Source organism: Syngnathus typhle, linkage group LG5 (genome assembly GCF_033458585.1).
Source record: "Syngnathus typhle isolate RoL2023-S1 ecotype Sweden linkage group LG5, RoL_Styp_1.0, whole genome shotgun sequence".
Taxonomy (NCBI): domain Eukaryota; kingdom Metazoa; phylum Chordata; class Actinopteri; order Syngnathiformes; family Syngnathidae; genus Syngnathus; species Syngnathus typhle.
This window is the reverse complement of record NC_083742.1, coordinates 5,656,014-5,674,398: the sequence shown is the minus strand read 5'-3', so window position 1 is coordinate 5,674,398 and position 18,385 is coordinate 5,656,014. Positions and strand designations below refer to the sequence as shown.

General features: G+C 41.4%; 2 protein-coding genes across 2 annotated transcripts in view; one reads left to right on the top strand and one right to left on the bottom strand.

The window, feature by feature from the left end:
* Window positions 1-3,639: 3,639 nt before the first annotated feature.
* On the bottom strand, window positions 3,640-5,373 carry LOC133154326 (E3 ubiquitin-protein ligase TRIM35-like). The gene has a single exon (XM_061278949.1). It carries the CDS (start codon window positions 5,368-5,370, stop codon window positions 3,844-3,846), a length of 1,527 nt encoding a protein of 508 aa, XP_061134933.1. The 5' UTR covers window positions 5,371-5,373; the 3' UTR covers window positions 3,640-3,843.
* Window positions 5,374-7,514: 2,141 nt separating this feature from the next.
* The window catches only part of gle1 (GLE1 RNA export mediator), a 12,880-nt gene continuing 2,009 nt past the window's right edge, over window positions 7,515-18,385 (top strand). Inside the window, exons 1-15 of the mRNA XM_061278368.1 lie at window positions 7,515-7,724; window positions 8,317-8,535; window positions 8,767-8,916; window positions 9,129-9,277; window positions 9,356-9,416; window positions 9,497-9,754; window positions 10,834-11,056; window positions 12,998-13,110; window positions 13,196-13,408; window positions 13,486-13,676; window positions 16,589-16,718; window positions 16,878-16,982; window positions 17,110-17,192; window positions 17,280-17,343; window positions 17,677-17,772. Of these exons, the coding sequence (XP_061134352.1) occupies window positions 7,632-7,724; window positions 8,317-8,535; window positions 8,767-8,916; window positions 9,129-9,277; window positions 9,356-9,416; window positions 9,497-9,754; window positions 10,834-11,056; window positions 12,998-13,110; window positions 13,196-13,408; window positions 13,486-13,676; window positions 16,589-16,718; window positions 16,878-16,982; window positions 17,110-17,192; window positions 17,280-17,343; window positions 17,677-17,745 (2,121 nt within the window). The 5' untranslated portion in view covers window positions 7,515-7,631 and the 3' untranslated portion in view covers window positions 17,746-17,772. The remainder of the gene's footprint in view (window positions 7,725-8,316; window positions 8,536-8,766; window positions 8,917-9,128; window positions 9,278-9,355; window positions 9,417-9,496; window positions 9,755-10,833; window positions 11,057-12,997; window positions 13,111-13,195; window positions 13,409-13,485; window positions 13,677-16,588; window positions 16,719-16,877; window positions 16,983-17,109; window positions 17,193-17,279; window positions 17,344-17,676; window positions 17,773-18,385) is intronic.

Genomic DNA, 18,385 nt, shown 5'->3' with positions numbered 1-18,385 from the left:
CAATGGTATAATATGATTAGAGCATGAATTCTAGGATGTGATCATAACATACTTTGTATGGTGGATCTCAATTTTGAGCTATCTCGTTTTGTTTGTTTGTTACTTTGTTTGTCTGTTTGTTTGTTTGTTTGTTTGTTTGTTTGTTTGTTTGTTTGTTTGTTTGTTTGTTTGTTTGACAACTTTTATTCCGAACATTCAAATACACAAACAATACCGAGCTTCCTGTTTGCTATCAGACAAAATCCCTGCATAAAACCAAATGAAATCGAGGAGGCAAAATAAACACTTAGAGAAAAAAAAGAGAGAGAAAAAAAGATATTCGGAAAGGAGTGAGAAGCTCTCACCCCTTTAGTCAAAGTCAAAAGTCAAAGTCAGCTTTATTGTCAATTCCTTCACATGTCAAGACACACAAAGAAACCGAAATTACGTTATCTCTATCCCACGGTGACGAGACATATTACACGATAGACATACAAGTAAACGACACAATATAAAAACAAGAAGGCACAGACACTAAATAATAAATAATAAATAAATAAAATGAGTGATGAATAAATAATAAACAAATAACCCAATAAATAAGAGGAGCAAAACTGAGCGCAAAGTACAGGACGCTACGCAAAAAGGGGAAGCGAGTTCAGGATCCTAACAGCCTGAAGTACGAAGCTGTTGTTGAGTCTGGTGGTGCGGGAGCGCAGGCTCCTATACCTCTTCCCAGAGGGCAGAAGCTCAAACAAAGAGTGTGCGGGGTGACTCACATCACTCACAATCGTGGTCGCCTTGCGGGTGAGATGGGAGATGTAAATGTCTTTCAAGGAGGGGAGTGAAGCACCAATAATCTTACCAGCCATGTTCACTATGCGCTGCAGGGCCTTCAAGTTGTAGTCAGTGCAGCCGCCACCCCAAACAGCAATACAGCTGGAGAGGACGCTCTCAATGGTGCCACGGTAAAATGTAGTCATGACGGCCGGAGGAGCGCTCGCTCGCCTGAGTTTCCGCAGGAAGTACAGGCGGCGCTGGGCCTTCTTCGCCAGTGATGCGGTGTTGGTGGACCAGGAGAGATCCTCACTGATGTGCACCCCCAGGAACCTGGCGCTGCTCACTCTCTCCACCACAGCACCGTCGATGGTCAGCGGCAGGTGTTGGGTGTGACCCTTCCGGAAGTCAACAACAATCTCCTTGGTCTTGTCGACGTTCAGCAGGAGGTTGTTGTTATCTAAACGAGTGGTTCTTAACCTTTTTGGAGGTACCGAACCCCACCAGTTTCATGTGCACATTCACCGAACCCTTCTTTACTGAAAAACAAATTTCTAGTTTTCAAACTCAAGACATCAATGATTTTTACGGGTGCACAAAACGAACCGTGCATGAACATCACATTGTTCAAAGTACAAAACAGAACACAAACAACTCAAAACAATTTACATACCTGCAAATCAGTGTGACTTCTGCTGTTGCCTCTGCGACACCAGTTCGGATATGTGTCATCATTAATTTACACGATAAATTAAGTGTGTTCGGACCTCCGCAGTGAAGCCTCTGCCGAACCCCTGAGATCGACTCACCGAACCCCTAGAGTTTGATCCACTGAGCTAAACATAATTTATATGCACATGTAGGTACATATATACCGTATTGGCCCGAATATAAGACGGTGTTTTTTGCATTGAAATAAGACTGAAAAAGTGCGGGTCGTCTTACATTCAGGGTCTAGACATTATACCCATTCACAACGCTAGATGGCGCCAGATATCCTTAAAGCGAATGCTGAACTTAACACCCAGGCCAAAGCAAACCCCTGTCACGAAGATTAAAAAAAAATATATCGGTAGCATGAAGAACAAAAACAATAAATGGCGGTAAGAAAGAAAAGAGAAGAAAATAAGAGAAGAGATAACAGAAAATGGAAAAACTAGAAGCCATTCATTTACAAATGTGATTGCACTTTAGTTTACATATTTAATTGTTCAGATATTAAAATGTGATAGACAGTTTTTGCATGATATGAATGAGGATAAATAAGATGCTTTTTCTCTCGAATATGTTATAATCATTTGTTTCAGATGTACTGTCATGATTAGTCATGAAGTATAAAAATTAAATTTGGTGTTCAAAAAGTCTTTTTTCAAACTTGAGTTTTGAAAAAGAGGGGGTCGTCTTACAATCAGAGTCGTCTTATATTCGGGCCAATACAGTATATACAGTAGGTCATATACAAGCATATGTACACCTACATGTATCCATATCTATTCAGACGCATAAATGTTTATACCCCGATACACATATACCCACAAGTATACATATCCATGCACACACATGCACACACACACGCACACACACACACACGCACACACACAAGCAAGCAAACATACTGTACAAATATTGCTACGAACTTACATTCGCACGAAAACACAATCTGACCAAACAGGGGGAGGGGCTTCACTCAATGCCGTTGTTAACGATCGCTCCAATCAGCTCTTATGATCCCACTAACTGATTTAGTTAAAGAGCCTGCATCCTCCAATGTCACGCCAAGACTAGAAACAATTGTCAGGGTCTGGAAGCCTTCTCCTCTTTTTTCACAGGTAGCGTCCATGACCAGGGTGGCTGAGGACCCACCGGTGTTGCCGATTGAAGCTCACTGAAGGGAGGCTTTTAAGGAGCTTGCTGCCAGCAATTCCTCGCCTGAGTGTTGCCCATGTGATTGCCTCCACAGCTTTGGAGTCATGTTCCGATCTGCCCTGCTCGCTTTCTGCTGCTTCACCTTGAATTTCCATCTGCCCATTCGCCCTCTGCCACGTTCCTATTGAGCTATCTGACAAACTCTATTGCTCCTTCCTGCTCCTGGATCCCCCCTGCTGATCTCCCGGCAGAATCCACTCCTCTCTGGTGGTACTTTGCTCTCTCCACCTTCTGAAGGACCAGTTCTGTTGCTCCTGTCCCGGACCCTCAGCTCTGCTATTCATCCCCTTTTCAATAAACACTTAAAGTCGGTCTCCTGAGTGTGTTGTGCATGTGGGCCAAATCAGACGCCAAAACCATGACAACAACGATAAAAAAAATAATTTCAATACTAAAAGTACACATTTATTGGTGCAAATAAAAGATACATGCCACTCAATGCCGATAGAAAACAAATTAGTACTCCTAATAATGGTTTGCTTCCTTTCAGGACATCATTATAAAAGCATCCCATGAATCAAATGTACTTCTAACAGTTTATGATAAAAAACACATGGCAGTTATAAAGTTTTATGACTGAACCTCTGTACCTTGGTGACCCAGCAATAAACCGTATCCTATTCTTTCACTATCAAAGACAAGTCTGTTTGTCAACTGATCAGCTGACAACCCGATCTACCCGATCAGCTGGTAGACAAGTTGACTTGTCCTTGATACTGTCCTTAGGCTGTGCTGCATTTAACTACTAGCTTTTTCATCCTCAAAAGTAAACACAACTATTTACTACCTTGTGATTAAAAAAAAAAGAATACAAAGAATGTAGCATTTTATTGAGTCATACTTCCTCTTATAAATTACCAAATGACAAATGGTAAATCCGTGAGCCAACAGTTACGACATTGACAATGTAATCACATCATATTGTTCAGCTTGCTTTCGACACACACTTTCTAATAGTCTGAACAAACAAATAAAAATTATTAACGGTGCTCATTAATTATCTAACAAGGTCTCAAACATTTTTCCCACCTTCTGCACCGGCATAATGTTAACACTTCGGAGAAGCATTCTCATGTGGGCGATTCTAATTTTGCCAGTCCCGCCTCGTAATGTCGTGTCTTGGGCAAACATCGGACAGTCCAAAAAAATAAATCTCTGACATCATTGCTGATTTTGAATCGTAACACAAGGCGAAAATGGAATTATTTTCAGAGGATATTTATCCTCGGTCAAAAAGCAGGGGACGATTTTCATGTCGCCGGATGGATGTCTCCAATTGGGAAGAATTGTTCGATACAGAAAAGTATTTGTTAGAGATTCGGTGAATGAAAGTGACCTTTCGTTAGTGTCCACGTGAACTCGGATCCTCTTCAGTTTCACAGACGGATACCATGTGTTTAATCGTTCTGAGACAATTTTGTATTTATCATTTTGAAATGCGATACAAAACAAGGCTCCACCAAACATCACCCCCAGCTCCCAGTAAGTGTTGTCTCCCACCTCAACATCCCAGATGTTCGTCCCCAAGGCCAAAGCAGAACTGAAAACACTGTTCGTACAAGACCTCTCTGGATTTTGGGGACGCTGCTGTTCGTCACCGGTTCTCACGCTGGTCAGATCTTCAGACAGACTAAGTCCTCGACCGGCTGTGTTAGGGTCCAGAATGATGGGACTGTAGGCAACAATCTCCTTCATTCGTTTCCACGCGGTGAACTTGAGGTTGCCCACGTGTTTGGCTTCATCTAGGAGAAATCCCCTTGGGAGCTGCTCGGGCTTGGACAGCTTCTGCATTCTGGTCATCAAAGTCTGGAAGTTATTCATGAAGGAAAGGTTGTCAGACACCAGCTGCTCCTCTGCGGTTCTGATCGTAACTGAGAGAGCGGCCATGTCTGCGCTGAGAGCTTCAATTTTCTCCTTTATCATCTGAGTTTTGTTCTTCTCTTCCTCCCTCAGAGCAGACAACCTGGCCTCCTCCTCAACCTGCAGGAAGTGACGAAGCTCCTCAAAATCCTTCTTAATTTTGCGTTCCACATGCTCCCACTGGACCTTCATGTACGCCGATTGTTCAATGCAGTTGTCCCTTCTCTCTGTATAATCTTTCAGACTTTCCATTGCAACCTGCAGGAATTCCTGGAGTTTCTCTTTGTTACCTTTTGCAACTTCATCAATGGGACGGATTTTATGCCCATCGTGGGTTTCTGCATCTCTGCAGTCGAGGCACACAAGCTCCTGGTGGTCCAAACAGAAGAGCTCGAGTTTCTTCTTGTGCAAGCTGCAGATGTCCTTCGACTCGATTGAGGCTTTTGAAGGGGCTGCACTCGCATTCCTCAGTGCAAAGTTCAACGTTATATCCATGGACGAAAACTCTTTTCTCGAGACTGGACAGGAGTGACCGCTTTTCTGCTCCGACCTTATCTGCAGAAACTCTTGGCAGGAGCTGGAGATGTCTTTCGACTCGGTTGAGGCTCGTGAAAAAGCCTCACACGCGTTCCTCAGTGCCAAGTTCCTGGGCATATCCATGGACGGAAACTCTCTTCTACAGACTGGACATGAGTAACCACTTTTCTGATCATGCCATTTCTGCAGACAGTCTTTGCAGATGCTGTGAGTACACGGCAGCATGACTGGATCTTTAAAGAGCTCCAAACAGGCCGGGCATTCGAGACTGGCCTCAATGTGGCTTGCCATGGTCCTGATGAAGATACCGCCTCAGCCTTCAAGCTTTCAACGTTCACTCAGAGAGCCTCCGTACGTCTGCCTGAGTGACTAGGATCATTTTGTGTTCAATAAGTCCGAGAGTTCAAGTCTTCCTTCCTGGACTTTGGCTTTTTTTTTGTCAGAGCAGGGTTTCGATAAGACCAACGTTATCTACAAATATGGCTGTAGAACTACAGATTGCCTGGTGCCAAAGTGCACCGCTAAATGCAATAACGATCCACTTCAGGGAGTGTTGGGGCAAAGGGAAGCAATTCATGAATTCACAGTACTGCATCACGACCGTATGAGTATGTTTACTCATCTCAGAAGGATGAAGCTGGTACAAATCGTTTGATAATGATATGCTGAATTTAAAATATTTAATGCATATTCGAAACTTAAAATAATAATAAGTTTGCTTTCATGCCCAATATCATTTTTATTCATGTCAGTATGCATTGGATTGGAATTTAGTAGTTTTGCACGGATTGGTTCTGTGGTATTGCAATATCGATACTTTCTTAAGTAGCAATTGATTATGGACTACGCTCATCGAGTATCAGTACTTAATTAATAAATGCATGCGTCACGTGATCGAGTGGCATGCTGTTTCTGATTAGTGAGACAGAGTGTGTTAACAGCAGATTCTGGATAGGTCAGGCTAAAAAATTAAGGTTTGACAATCACCAGATTGCCTTGTATGAAACCGCGATTTGGATCCAAAAACGATAAATCGTCCAGCCCTCTCCTCCCATCTCACAACAACAGACACACAGAGAAAGAGTAATAATGCGACAAACAAGGAGCTAAACACGCCATGTTGATATGGATTCTACTGATGGGTCAGGGTATAACAAAGTTAAAATTAGATAAAACTCACACGCACGCACACACACACACGCACACACACACGCACACACACACACACACACACACACACTGAGGATCCATGATTTTTAGACTTTGTTGTCACGACTCGTCCCCGGCCATTTCCTGTCTAAGTTGTCATGGTTTCTGTCCGTGTCTCTGTCTACTCGCCCCTCCCCTCCTGTGTCTACTCACAATCTATGTTCTTATCACAGTCACCTGCCTCTTGTTACCTGTCGCATATTTAAGTCCTGTCTGCGTGTCACTCCCTTTTCGGATTGTTCTCGTTGTTCTAGTCTCTTGTCTTGTCTCTTGTCTCTCGGTTTCAGTTAGTTTAGTCCCTGTATCAGGAAGTCATGTTAGTCTGGCAGTCCGGATTGTCCGTTCCCCTTCATCCTCCCTTCCAACTCCCTTTTCCCTCAATAAACCCGAGTCCAAGCTGCATTTGGTCGCCCTGACTCCACTCCATCTGTTACACTTGTACCCACTAAACAACAAATTTTTGTACATTCTTTTTTAAACTGGTGGATAAATGGACTTTGCTTGAGTTCCTCACTTAGACTGTTCCACAGTTTGACCCCGGTTATAAAGATACATAAACCTTTTAAGGTTGTTCTTATGTTTAAGATTTCGAAGTTATGATTCCCCCTTAGCTTATAACCTCCCTCCCGATTCTTAAATAAGTTTTGGATAGTTTCTGGTAGTTGTTTTGCTTTTGTCTTATAAGATAGTTATTAAATTTACTTTTTTGGGTGCAGGATATTCTGCTCTTTGCCCACACAGCTGAAGGAAATGATGTACTACATGCATTTGCCTACTGCATTGATAACACTAGATTTCCCTCTTGGGAAGAATAGAGTATCATATTCATCCAGCTATCCATCTAATGACAGCCAGGTTTTAAGGACTTTGACATCTATTATTGATTGTATGTCAATCTAAATTAAGAGGTACTCTAACTGCATGGCAGTGAACGGTAATCAGGGGTTGGGGACCCCTGAACTAGAGTATTGTTTTGAAATTGAAATTTGGAGTTATTCATCCGTCATTCATTCATTCATTCATTCATTCATTCATTCATTCATTCATTCATTCATTCATTCATTCATTCATTCATTCATTCATTGCATTAATCATAATTTAGAATTTGCACCACGACGCTATGAAAATGTCATGTACATTTTTAATATTAGACGTACGGCGATTTAATTTCGGAATGCGCGCCACCTATTTTGCTCTATCGTGGATGCCGTACTGAGTCATCAAATAGAGTCGAACGGTTGCGCATGCGTGCTGGAGATCGCTGAGGCGACCGTGTAGGATTGTCTTGCTGTGTATCTTTTAGTTTGTTTTATTTTTAAAACTTGTTTTTACGTTCATTCACCATGCCCAGTGACCGTTGGGAAACGTTACAGGCTCTTAAAAATTCACCAAAGGGAAGGATCTCTTTCAATCCGTATTGGTCGGCAAGGGGTGAGGTGAGTGTGAAAATGTATTATTAGTTTTTAGCTTAGCTCAACTTTTGGTCGACTGGCGATTCACCACAATTTTCACCATCTTATCGATATCATATCAGATTTGCACGTTTATTTAGGTGGCAGAAAGCGTTAATGCAATGTAAGGATATCTGGCCAATATCTGATACTTATGGGAAACCAGGCCCCCTATTAAAAGCTTTAAATAGCTTGCTTGGGGTGACCTTTCACGCATCCAGAATTACTGTTTGTTGTTCCATGTTGTATGTCTTGGATATCGCGTGAATAAACTCAAACTCATTGCACATTGATTCACTCATGCGATTATATATATATATAAAAAATCTTAACTGACCACGAGAAAGATGACACCCTATCAACTCATACAGTACGGCAAGCTCGAAAAGTCTGCAGTGAAAATATTTTGATTTGTACCTCTGTACTTTTAACTGAAACGCAATCATTCATGTTACTAGTTTACGGTAACCAATCTAATTCAGTTAATTTCCGTTAATCGTTTTAACCGTGCAGTACTTAATTTATTTTGTTTGTGGTGTTTGTGTATTTTCTACAAACGTATGTATGTGCTTTGCAGGACATTTTGTCAGGTTATCAAGATTCGATCAGCTTGTCATCGCAGTCTGGGGTCATACTGCAAAAACTCGACTCCCAATCTCCACAAAACGCTGATGGTTTGAGTTATACCGATCAGTCCAGCCCTGGCCTTACGCCTTCTGCGTCTTTCACTGGATCGAGCCGTGACGTGACATCGAAAGACAATACAACACTATATTTGAAGACTGAACATGAACAGGCAAGTTCTGAAGATGAAATGAAATCAATATAATTTTATTTGACAATGTTATACTTTGCACAACTTTGTTGTGGGTGTTTTAAATTAAATGATGAAATTTTCCATCTTATCAAAGCTTGTTTCTTTTGTTATCCAATATTTGAGAATTGTTATTTAAAGATGAATACTATGTAATTACTTGAATGAATTATTCTATTTGGAAGTCTTATCTCTCCTTTTTTTTTTAATCAGGCAAATGATGGGAACAATCAGCCTTCAGAAAACGATGCAGATGAACTCGCCTGTCGCATGTCCTCGACCATCTCTCTGCTCTCCCCTGAAGCCATGGCGATGGCTGGACGCATTGTTATGTTTGAAAAGGAGCAACATAAAAAAGCAAAGGTCTCGACCTAATCTTTTTTTTCCCCTTGCAATCTGTTTAAAAATAAAAATTATTAGTTTTTGTGGGGGTAATTGTTCATAATCATATTAAATCAATTTGTAAGATGGTCCAATTTGAGTGTTAGTTGGACACTTTTTTGCAGTGTAAAACCCTAATGCTGTTTTGCAACAGAATTATTGCTAATGGCAGATTTAATTTTTTTGTGGATCAGATGGCGTTCAGAGTGCGTCAGGAGCTGCAAGAGAAGCTGGTGATGATGGTGGCAAGTACTGAGTCAGAGCAGCTGAAGCGCTTTGAGGAGCTCATGGAGTTAAAACAGAGACAAGAGTACCAGAGCATGCGGGATATGATGGAAAGAGAGTGAGATTACCTGACCAATGTATAAAAGTGTGTCCGCTTGGCTTTCTTTTTATGGTTTTTGAATTTTCTCTACTGTAGGACAAAAGAGAGCATTGGACGTCAAGAGAAGCTGAAGGAAGAGCAACGCCACAGATTGAAGGTATTTTCACACATACATACATTTGAAAGAAAATTGTCAGTGTGTAAATCCCCATGTTGGTCTTGTCCTCTGACCCAAAGATCCAGAATCTCCGCCTGAGGGAGGTAGAGCAGCAGCGACTGAGGGAAGCGGAGCTGGAGCGGCAGCGGCTGGCTGAAGGCAAAGAGAGGCTGCGTAACCTCAACTCCATTCAAGAAGAGATCTTGCAGCTAAACCAACTACTGGAGTCCTCGGCCCAAACTCAAACCACTGTCCTGTCAGCTAGTCTTGGCACCTACAGCATGCGTGGGAACCAACTGTGCTCCCAGGTGTCAGAGATTGTTCGAAAGACAGCAGAGGTCAGTGTAAAAACTTTTTGTCATATGACCGCATTACACTAAAAACATCTTTATTTGGGATGATAACATGAAGTATTTAAAGGGGAGGTCAACCCCAAATCTTCTTGACAATAATGTTGTATGTGCACCCTCTAGTCTAAACACAGCATTTTGATTAATATTGCGTTTGTGGAATATGAATTAAGCAACAAAATTCACCTGTTTTTTATCCATCTCATGGGATGGTCGTTTTCCCACTTGCTGTCGACTGGAAAAAGGGAATAAAATCACAGTTGCCAGGTCTCGGGTCCAATCACGGCTCAGCTTCGGAATACTGGTGAGCCAGGGTGTGCGCTCCCCTTTTGCCTGGTCACCAATAACAAGTTTAAACGGAGAGTGGTGTTAGTCACTCGAGCGAAAAGCCAAAACCTGCCCCACCTTCCTTAAAAGCACTGGCGACGAAGCGCAAATATCCGTCGGCAAATAATGTGAATAATACTACAGTTCTCCAAATGACTGGTTACCGTATAAATGCAACATTGATTGTCAGTAATGTTAACAAGAATAAAATCCCCCAAAATGCTCATCAATCCAATGACACATTTTTATTTGTGTTCTTATGAGATTGGTAGTGATAGAGGCCAGAAGTGGGCACTAAACCCAATTTTACCGGTCGGTCCTCCGTTCGCGACCTGGGCAACCTTCCGTCATTCCCGACTCCCCAGGCCGTCCTTTTTGAAACTTACTTGCATCCCTCTTTCTTCGTCTGCGAAATGGGCGTCCGGCCGGGATAGACAGACCGCCTAGCACAAAATGCCCACCTCTGGTTGAGGACATGACATGCACTTCTTCATTACAGTGTATGGTCGGAGGCTCTGGTGAGCAATGTCTGCCTGTCTGTGGTATTACATTTTTTATTGGCTCAAACATTGCCCATCCCTATTCTAAATATAAAACCTAAATGCCTGGAACTGGGTGTTATGACTTGTGTTGAAACAAACTACTCAAATAATTTTTGAAAACGTGAACAGTGTTTCAAAGAAATCAAGCTATTAAGAACCCCCCTGAGACTTGTCTGATTCATTCTGTTATCTTCACAGGGACAATATCCCACTGTGGAAGACATGACTGAGGCAGAGCGGGCCCTACATGAAATGAGGACTCAGATCCACCTGATGCAGGAAGAGGCAGCCAAAGCTCAGGAGGAGGAGGAGAAGAAGAAAGAGTTGGCAGAGTCCCACAGGCAGCTGGTGGAGCTGAAGATGCAGCAGGAAGAGCAAAAGAAGGCGGAGCAGTTAGCCAAAGAGAAAGCGGATGAGCAAGGTGGGAAATTGAACACCCAAAACACAGACATTAAATTATTAGGAAAAAACAAACACCAGATGTTTTTTTAATGGTGTCTGGAAATGTGCCTTTGGAGGGGCAATACAAAATAATTGATTTTCCAATGTATTATAGTGCACAAGAAGCAAAGTTTGCATTCATTTACATGCGATTCATTAAGCCTCAGTTAAGGTCAGTGTTCAGGACTCAAGCATAAGAAAGACTGGCCCAAAATTGGCATCCTTGGTAAAATTCCAAGGCAAAATCCACTACAGTACTTAAGAAAAAATTTAAAAAAGTGGGCCAAAATTCCTCCACCGTGGGACTATAGACTCACCAGTTTTTGCAAAGACCTGATTTTAGTCCTTGCTGCCGAGAGTGGTACGGCCAGGGGTGGGCAAACTACGGCCCGCGGGCCACATCCGGCCCACGGGACCGTTTAATCCGGCCCGCCAACCCTGAACAAATTGTATTATTAAACTTTTTTTTTTTTGTCATTTTGCCTGCAATGACTGCGTTTTCCCAGTAGATGGCGAAGCGCTCGCCTGCGCATTTACTACCGGAAGCCGTGTCAGAAAGCTCGGTGCACACTCACAAGTGCGTGTACGGACATGGCGCACTCTCGCTCTATTCGTATCAGTCCCGAATTTAGAGCGTGGGCTGTGACATCTGCATTCTTGTAATTCGCGCGCTGAGCTTTCAGATGCAGTTTTGCGCTAAAGCCACCCACAAACCTTCCCTGGAATCCTTCCATTAAAATGAGTGGCCCGAAAAAAAGAAGTGAGTGCCGAGTGTTTAAAAAAGAGTGGCCAATTTGGCTCGACGTACGCGACGTGACGTTCAGCCACATCAACATCAACCCGTCACAGATCAAGGTAAACGGACCAACACCTCGGATCTCGCCTAAGAATTGCCACAACAAATTTTACTCCAGACTATGACGCACTAGCAAAAAAGGGACACCAACAACACTGTTCCCACTGAAAATGAACGGGAGGCTCTCAAGTTTATTGTAAAAAAATGCATTTTGAATATGATTTGTACACATAGCAGGGATTGAAACTAGCGACCATTCTCATTTTCAAACAATGCAGGATGCTCAAGGACATTGATGCACCACCTATTTGCGACTAATCTTAACCTGTAAAGTTCTTAAGGCTTACTTTAAGGAAGTGTTTGCTGTTTCCTCACCTCTGTTACCAGGTGTTTGCGAGTTAAAACTCTGCTCTGATTTTCAGATACCCCTCACCGTGTTGCTGTTTTGATTACTTTATTTGGATGTATGCTTTCACCGATTCTTCAAGATGATATATTTGGTCAGAATGTTTGCCGTTTGATGTGATCTCATAAGATAAACATCTTTCATTAATCTGACCTGCAGGCACTGAAGTGATGGAGATTGTTATTCATAATAACAGTGTCGTATTTTATGAGAATCACTGATAGCAGTTTTTTAGTGAATTATTTTTTTTTAATGCTGTTAATAAATGCATTTGTTTTCAAAAAACTTGTTTGGAATATCCATGCTTTACTACCTACCAAATTTTTTTATGCAATGACCTTTACAGGTCGCTTATATGACTTCACACAACGCCTACGTCCATCTGCTCCTGGTCCGGCCCTCCGGTCCAAATTTAGAACCCAGTTCGGCCCGCTAGTCAAAAAGTTTGCCCACCCCTGGGTACGGCCATTGGTACAGGGAGTAATAGCAGCATTTTATATTTTCTTGGATTGGTTATATGAGATAGTACAATTGGTTGGAGGATCTGAGATGTTGAAATCTGATATTAAATGTGCCCCCCAGGAAAAAAAAATCTGGTACCATGCAGGAAGTAGAAGGAATACTTTTTCAAAGTACTGCACATTTCCATTGTCATTTTACAGAATTCTGCTATTAACTATGAGCGGAATGTTTGATACTCCAGTCATGTCGTCCAATAGAGCTGCAAAACAATGCAGATGACACCACGCTGAAATGGTACAAGGAGCTGCAAGATTCCCTTACTCAGTGCAGTCAGTCCATTGAACAACTCAGCTCATCAAAAGATGTCCAGGTTAGTTTGTGCACGTCAGTAATTTCTCAGAGACCTAAGACTGTCTGAATGCATCCTTACTGTGTCGTCATTGCTCTTTATGTAGACAAAGAGACTGAAATTGGAGCTCCAGAAAGCCGCGACTATACCCATCAGTCAAATCTCCTCCAATTCTGGATCTCGGCTTCGAGAAATCTTTGAAAAAATTGACAAGCTGCTCTCTGGCCAGGCAGTGGTGACGGGGGGGAAGGCAGTTTCCTCCTCCCATCACCCACAGGGCTTGGACTTTGTGTATTACAAAGTGGCTGAGAAGTTTGTGGTGAGTGCTAGTCATAAGACGGGTCTATTAAGAAACTACCTGAAGATGTTATGTCATGCATGTGATTTCTGTCGTAGAAACAAGGTGAGGAAGAGGTTGCATCTCATCATGAAGCAGCCTTCCCTATTGGTGTGGCAGCCTCAGGTATCTGGCAGCTGCACCCCCGATTTGGTGACCTCTTCCTTGGCCACCTGCACAAAAAATGCCCTTATGCGGTCCCCCATTATCCTCGAATGAAGGATGGCACACCTGTGGATGAATATCAGAGGTCAGTCCCCGCTTCCACTCGGATTAGGACGATAAACCCAATTGACTGACTATCCCTTTGTCAAGGAGAGCGATACAAAAATCTCAATCGATACAAAATTCACCAGGAATCCTTGGCTACATCGACCATAAGGCTGTGAACAAGCTATTGCAAGGCTATGAATCGGTTGCGTGAGACTTTACAGTTTTCATCTTTTAGAACAAGAGCATGAACTCTGGTACAGTGCTCTCATTGTAACCTTATGCTTACAATCAAAAGCGACGTTAGTAGCGACACAACTAATTTCAGTAGCGTCACCATTTCCAACGTCAAATAGCTTTTCAGTATTCAAGGTACTTTTGTCTTTACATCGTGATAGCAAAGTAAGTCGTGTTCATTGTCGCCTCATCTCCCCCTGTTGTAAACATTAAATGCAACGTCTAGTGCCTGGCCTTGCACGCCAAATCTTAACTTGTCGTTTGTGTTGACATCATCGCCTGAGTGCTGTATGATATCAGATGTTTCTATAATATGGATCTTTTTAAAATAGGAATGTCATATTGTTGACCAGGGGTCACTAACGCCGGTCCTCAAGGGCTCCGATCCAGCTTGTTTTAGGTGCAGCCTGACTACAACATACCTTATTCAAATGACCAGCTCATCAGCAATCTCTATAAAACTATAATGATGATTTGAATCATTTGTTTTGCAATGGAGATACATCTAAAACAGGCTAGATAAGGAGGGGCCCTTGAGGACTGGACTTGGTGACCCCTGTTGTAGATCAATTAATGAAAAATCCAATACTAATATTTTCAAGTCTCCACAAATTGCAAATGTCACAACATTGATTAAACATTTCATAGTTAGCCACTAGATGACAGTATCGACCCATTTGCTATGTATTAGAATCCCGTCATGTATACTAATGAATTATCTGAGAGGTCAGGAAATAGCTTTGAATGCTAGACATTATAAAGAGGAGTTTGTGCAAGTTTTAAATGTCTATTTTTGAACAGAATAGGGTTAAATCGTAGGTTGTGATATTGATGTGTGTGAATGTGAGGCATTGTAAAGCACTTTGAGCGTCATGTGGTGCAGATAAAGCGCAAGTATATAAGAAGTCCATTTACCATTTAGTATAATTCAGACCCACACTCAGAAGGTGACAGTGATGCACTTCATGTTGTTTGCCAACCGCCATAAAACAGAAGCAGAAGAAAAAAAAACATGACCTCGACTATAAACACAGCCATACAAGCAATCGTGGAATACAGTACTTTGTTTTTTTTTTTTTTTTTTTTTTTTAAACCAGTGCGTCGTGGTAGGAATTGTAGTAAATCTTATAAGAATCAAGTCGAGTTTATTTGTATAGCCCTAAATCACAAGCAGTCTCAAAGGGCTTCACATAAACAAACAATTGACAATTATTCTCAAAGCATCCCTTAAGATCTTAAGAATGAACTAAATAGTTGAATGTTTATCCTAAATGTTCAGTAGTTTTGCTCGAAATGTGTTCATCTTTTTTTTTTCCGTTGTATGTTCATATTTTGAATATTGTATCGAAACGAGAATCTTATCGTATCATTTTGCTCAGACAGGTATCATTTGCCAATCAAATATCTTGTATTGAGATGTGCTGAATTGGCCTCATTTCCAACTCCAGCTTTCACACTGGCCATCTAAAGTTTGTCTAATGCTGGGTTCAGACCGATCGATTGTGTGTCTTGCGTGTTTGTTTAGTTTTTTTTAGGTGGAGAAGAGTAGAGGCTCCTACTATCGCTACATGCTACAACCTAGTCGTTTTGCCAGCATTAGTTTGCAGTCGGATAAACGTTGCGTTATAAACAACCACCACCATTTTTTTTTTGTTAACTTACCACAATGTCTTTGTAATGAACTAAGTTATGTCTCTTTAGGTTTGTTTGTGAATGGATGATGGATGAAAGTAATTGTTGCTATTGCGCTGATGTCACCGCTTATCAAATTTGTGCAAAGCTGCAACGACTCAGCCGCTTGCAGATCTCAGCTGTGCATATGTGAGGATCAAGTGTTAAAAAAAAACAAATAAAAATAAACGAACAACAAGCTGTTTTATATATAGTACATAGGTGTGGGCCTCACTGTACACCTTAAAGCTTGCAGGCATTGATTAAAAGGCTGTAAGTGACGAAGCGACAGTTGCACTCTGTGCCATGTTTAACTGCTCTAATTTTAGAGGCTTGAACGCATGTTCAGTTATTTGCCAACAGGAAAAGATTCAGATGAATGAATCATTTTTTTAATCACTGTCATGATTAAATCGATAAACCTTTCCGCATAATGTTGGTGTTAAATATTACTGTGGTATGTCACATGGTGGTTGATTTGCCGATTGTTACGTAGTGTCAGATTACTTCACTCATGCCATGTGAGCAAACCAACACATTTATTCAGCCTATTTGTCTTTTGCCGGCAGTGCTGATAGTAAATGCATAACAAAGCTAATGACTCACAACTAATGGGACATGTCACATGGTCGGTGCGCTTTTAAGATATTTCATTCCGGTATGTGCGATTAGCATTAAAATCCCCATGCACCGGGGCAAAGCAAATGACCACAAATGTCCTATCATACTCGCGTCCTGGTGTTGCACACACATTGCCCTCGCTGCACATATTAAGCAAACCGCCATCAAAAACGTGATTAATCGTGACTGTCGTGTCCCAGCAGAGGGCAGTCACTATGTCAGATGGAATTAAAAAAAAAAAAAAAGCAATGCTACATCTTCAGTGGTTGTAATGCTCCAAATCATACCCCCATGCAAAATGAATAGCTAAAGAATTTCCCTTACTCCTGATTACCGCTTAATTTGTCAATGCAGTGTGTATATACCTTGTGGGACACACAGTAACTGAAAAACAGCTTTGAAAGTTATCTTTTTGCTTAACAGAATTCTTGGTTACCGTGTGGATGACTCTGGGGTTGAAGGTCACGACAGTTTCCTGAAAAGGATGTCCGGCATGATCCGCCTCTATGCTGCCATCATCCAACAGAGGTGGCCATTTGACTCCAAGAATGAGGTAGGGACTCTTTCATTTGTTTGACCAGTCATGCCTGGCAATAATTTTTTTTAAATGCTTCTGATCATCTCATTTGTTTCAGTTACAAGTTGTTTGCATCTTTTGGTTTTCATCAGGTGAAGGTCGAGCAGCTTAGTAATGCTATCGTTTGTATTTCAGATGCCCACTCATGGTCTGAATCATGGTTGGCGCTGGTTGGCTCAGATGCTCAACATGGAGCCTATTGCTGACATCACCGCGACACTGCTGTTTGACTTTCTCGAGGTGAGTCCTATTTACTGTACCATATTCGATTTGGGGAAAAGGAAGCCTACATTAGTAGGCTCGCACCTCACAGCAATCCTTGATTAAACAAAGCTGGGACGCCTCTTTTGTCTTTTGATTCCCTCAGGTTTGCGGTCACGCTTTATTAAAAAGCTATCAGGGCCAGTTCTGGAAAGTCATCTTTCTTCTGAAAGAGCAATACTTACCCAGGTAAATACTCGCATGGACTCGTAGCTACTAGCTAAGGGACACTTGAATATTTTGCATGATGACCCAATTATGGCTATCTGTTACCAGGATTGAAGCTGTGACAGGCAGTGGACAGATGGGTTCTGTCTCCAGGCTCAGATTATTCCTTGAGGTAATAGATGCAATCTTCCAATTAGCCTCTGCATGTGATCGCTATCATTCAAAATAAGAAAATGCTACAGCGAATACAAAAGCATTCATTGAAGGCTTGAAACCATTTTCAGCTATGAAATCTGATTGAGGTATTGAAGAGATGCAATTTAGGATTGTGAAAGTTGAAAGGAGACTGTTTCAAGCCTGAAAACAACAATGAAAAGAATCAACATATTCAGATGAGATTGTGCGTGCGTGTATTCATGGTAATGTGTATATAATGTGTTAATGAATCCTATGAAATGAAACTCTGTAATGGGTTTGATGATTTTTTTTCGTGTCATACCCACAGAAATTGCTTCAAGAAGGGCACATCAGTCCACCTAAAGGCCAGCTGACATCCATGTTCTGGAGGTCCTAATGTTTTGGAAGAATATATGGATTTCAGGTGAAGTTGATAGATGCAAATACGGAATATTTCTCAGCAACAAAGTCACCATAGACTAAGGATGTACTTTGGGCTGCAGTTTTCCTTTATCTCATTCTGGACTTAGCCTTGAGCAATGTTTTTGCCCTCCTAAACACTGTGATGTACTGTACATAATGATGGAAAATAGCTAGTTGGTTTGTGTCAACTTTGTTGACCTCGTAGAGAAGAAAGATATCTAAACATTTATCATTACTTATAGGAGCTTTTGTTATGACTATATTTCATTAATTGCAACAGGTGATGATGACAACTTTGTTTATCAGCTCAAACATGAAGGTTCCACTAAAGTTATTTTACTATGTTTCATTATTTTAAAATGATGGGTTCTAGTAAACAAATAAAAAACAACCATATTTTCTGCAAATGAAATGTATTGAGTTTATTTTAAAAAATTGACGTTTCAAACAAGACAAATGATGTTTGATGTCAATGGCAGTCTGTTTTTTTATGTAATTTTCCATAAATGCAGTGCTTTTTGTGCCTTTTATATTACAAACAAAACTAAATTCAAGACTCCCATTAGCAGTGTACGCAGCCCTTGCTGAAAAGTATGCACAGATAAATTCTCCTC

Excerpts from the sequence above, each read along its gene's own strand:
- LOC133154326 (XM_061278949.1), bottom strand. The coding sequence starts at position 5,370 with ATGGCAAGCCACATTGAGGCCAGTCTCGAATGCCCGGCCTGTTTGGAG.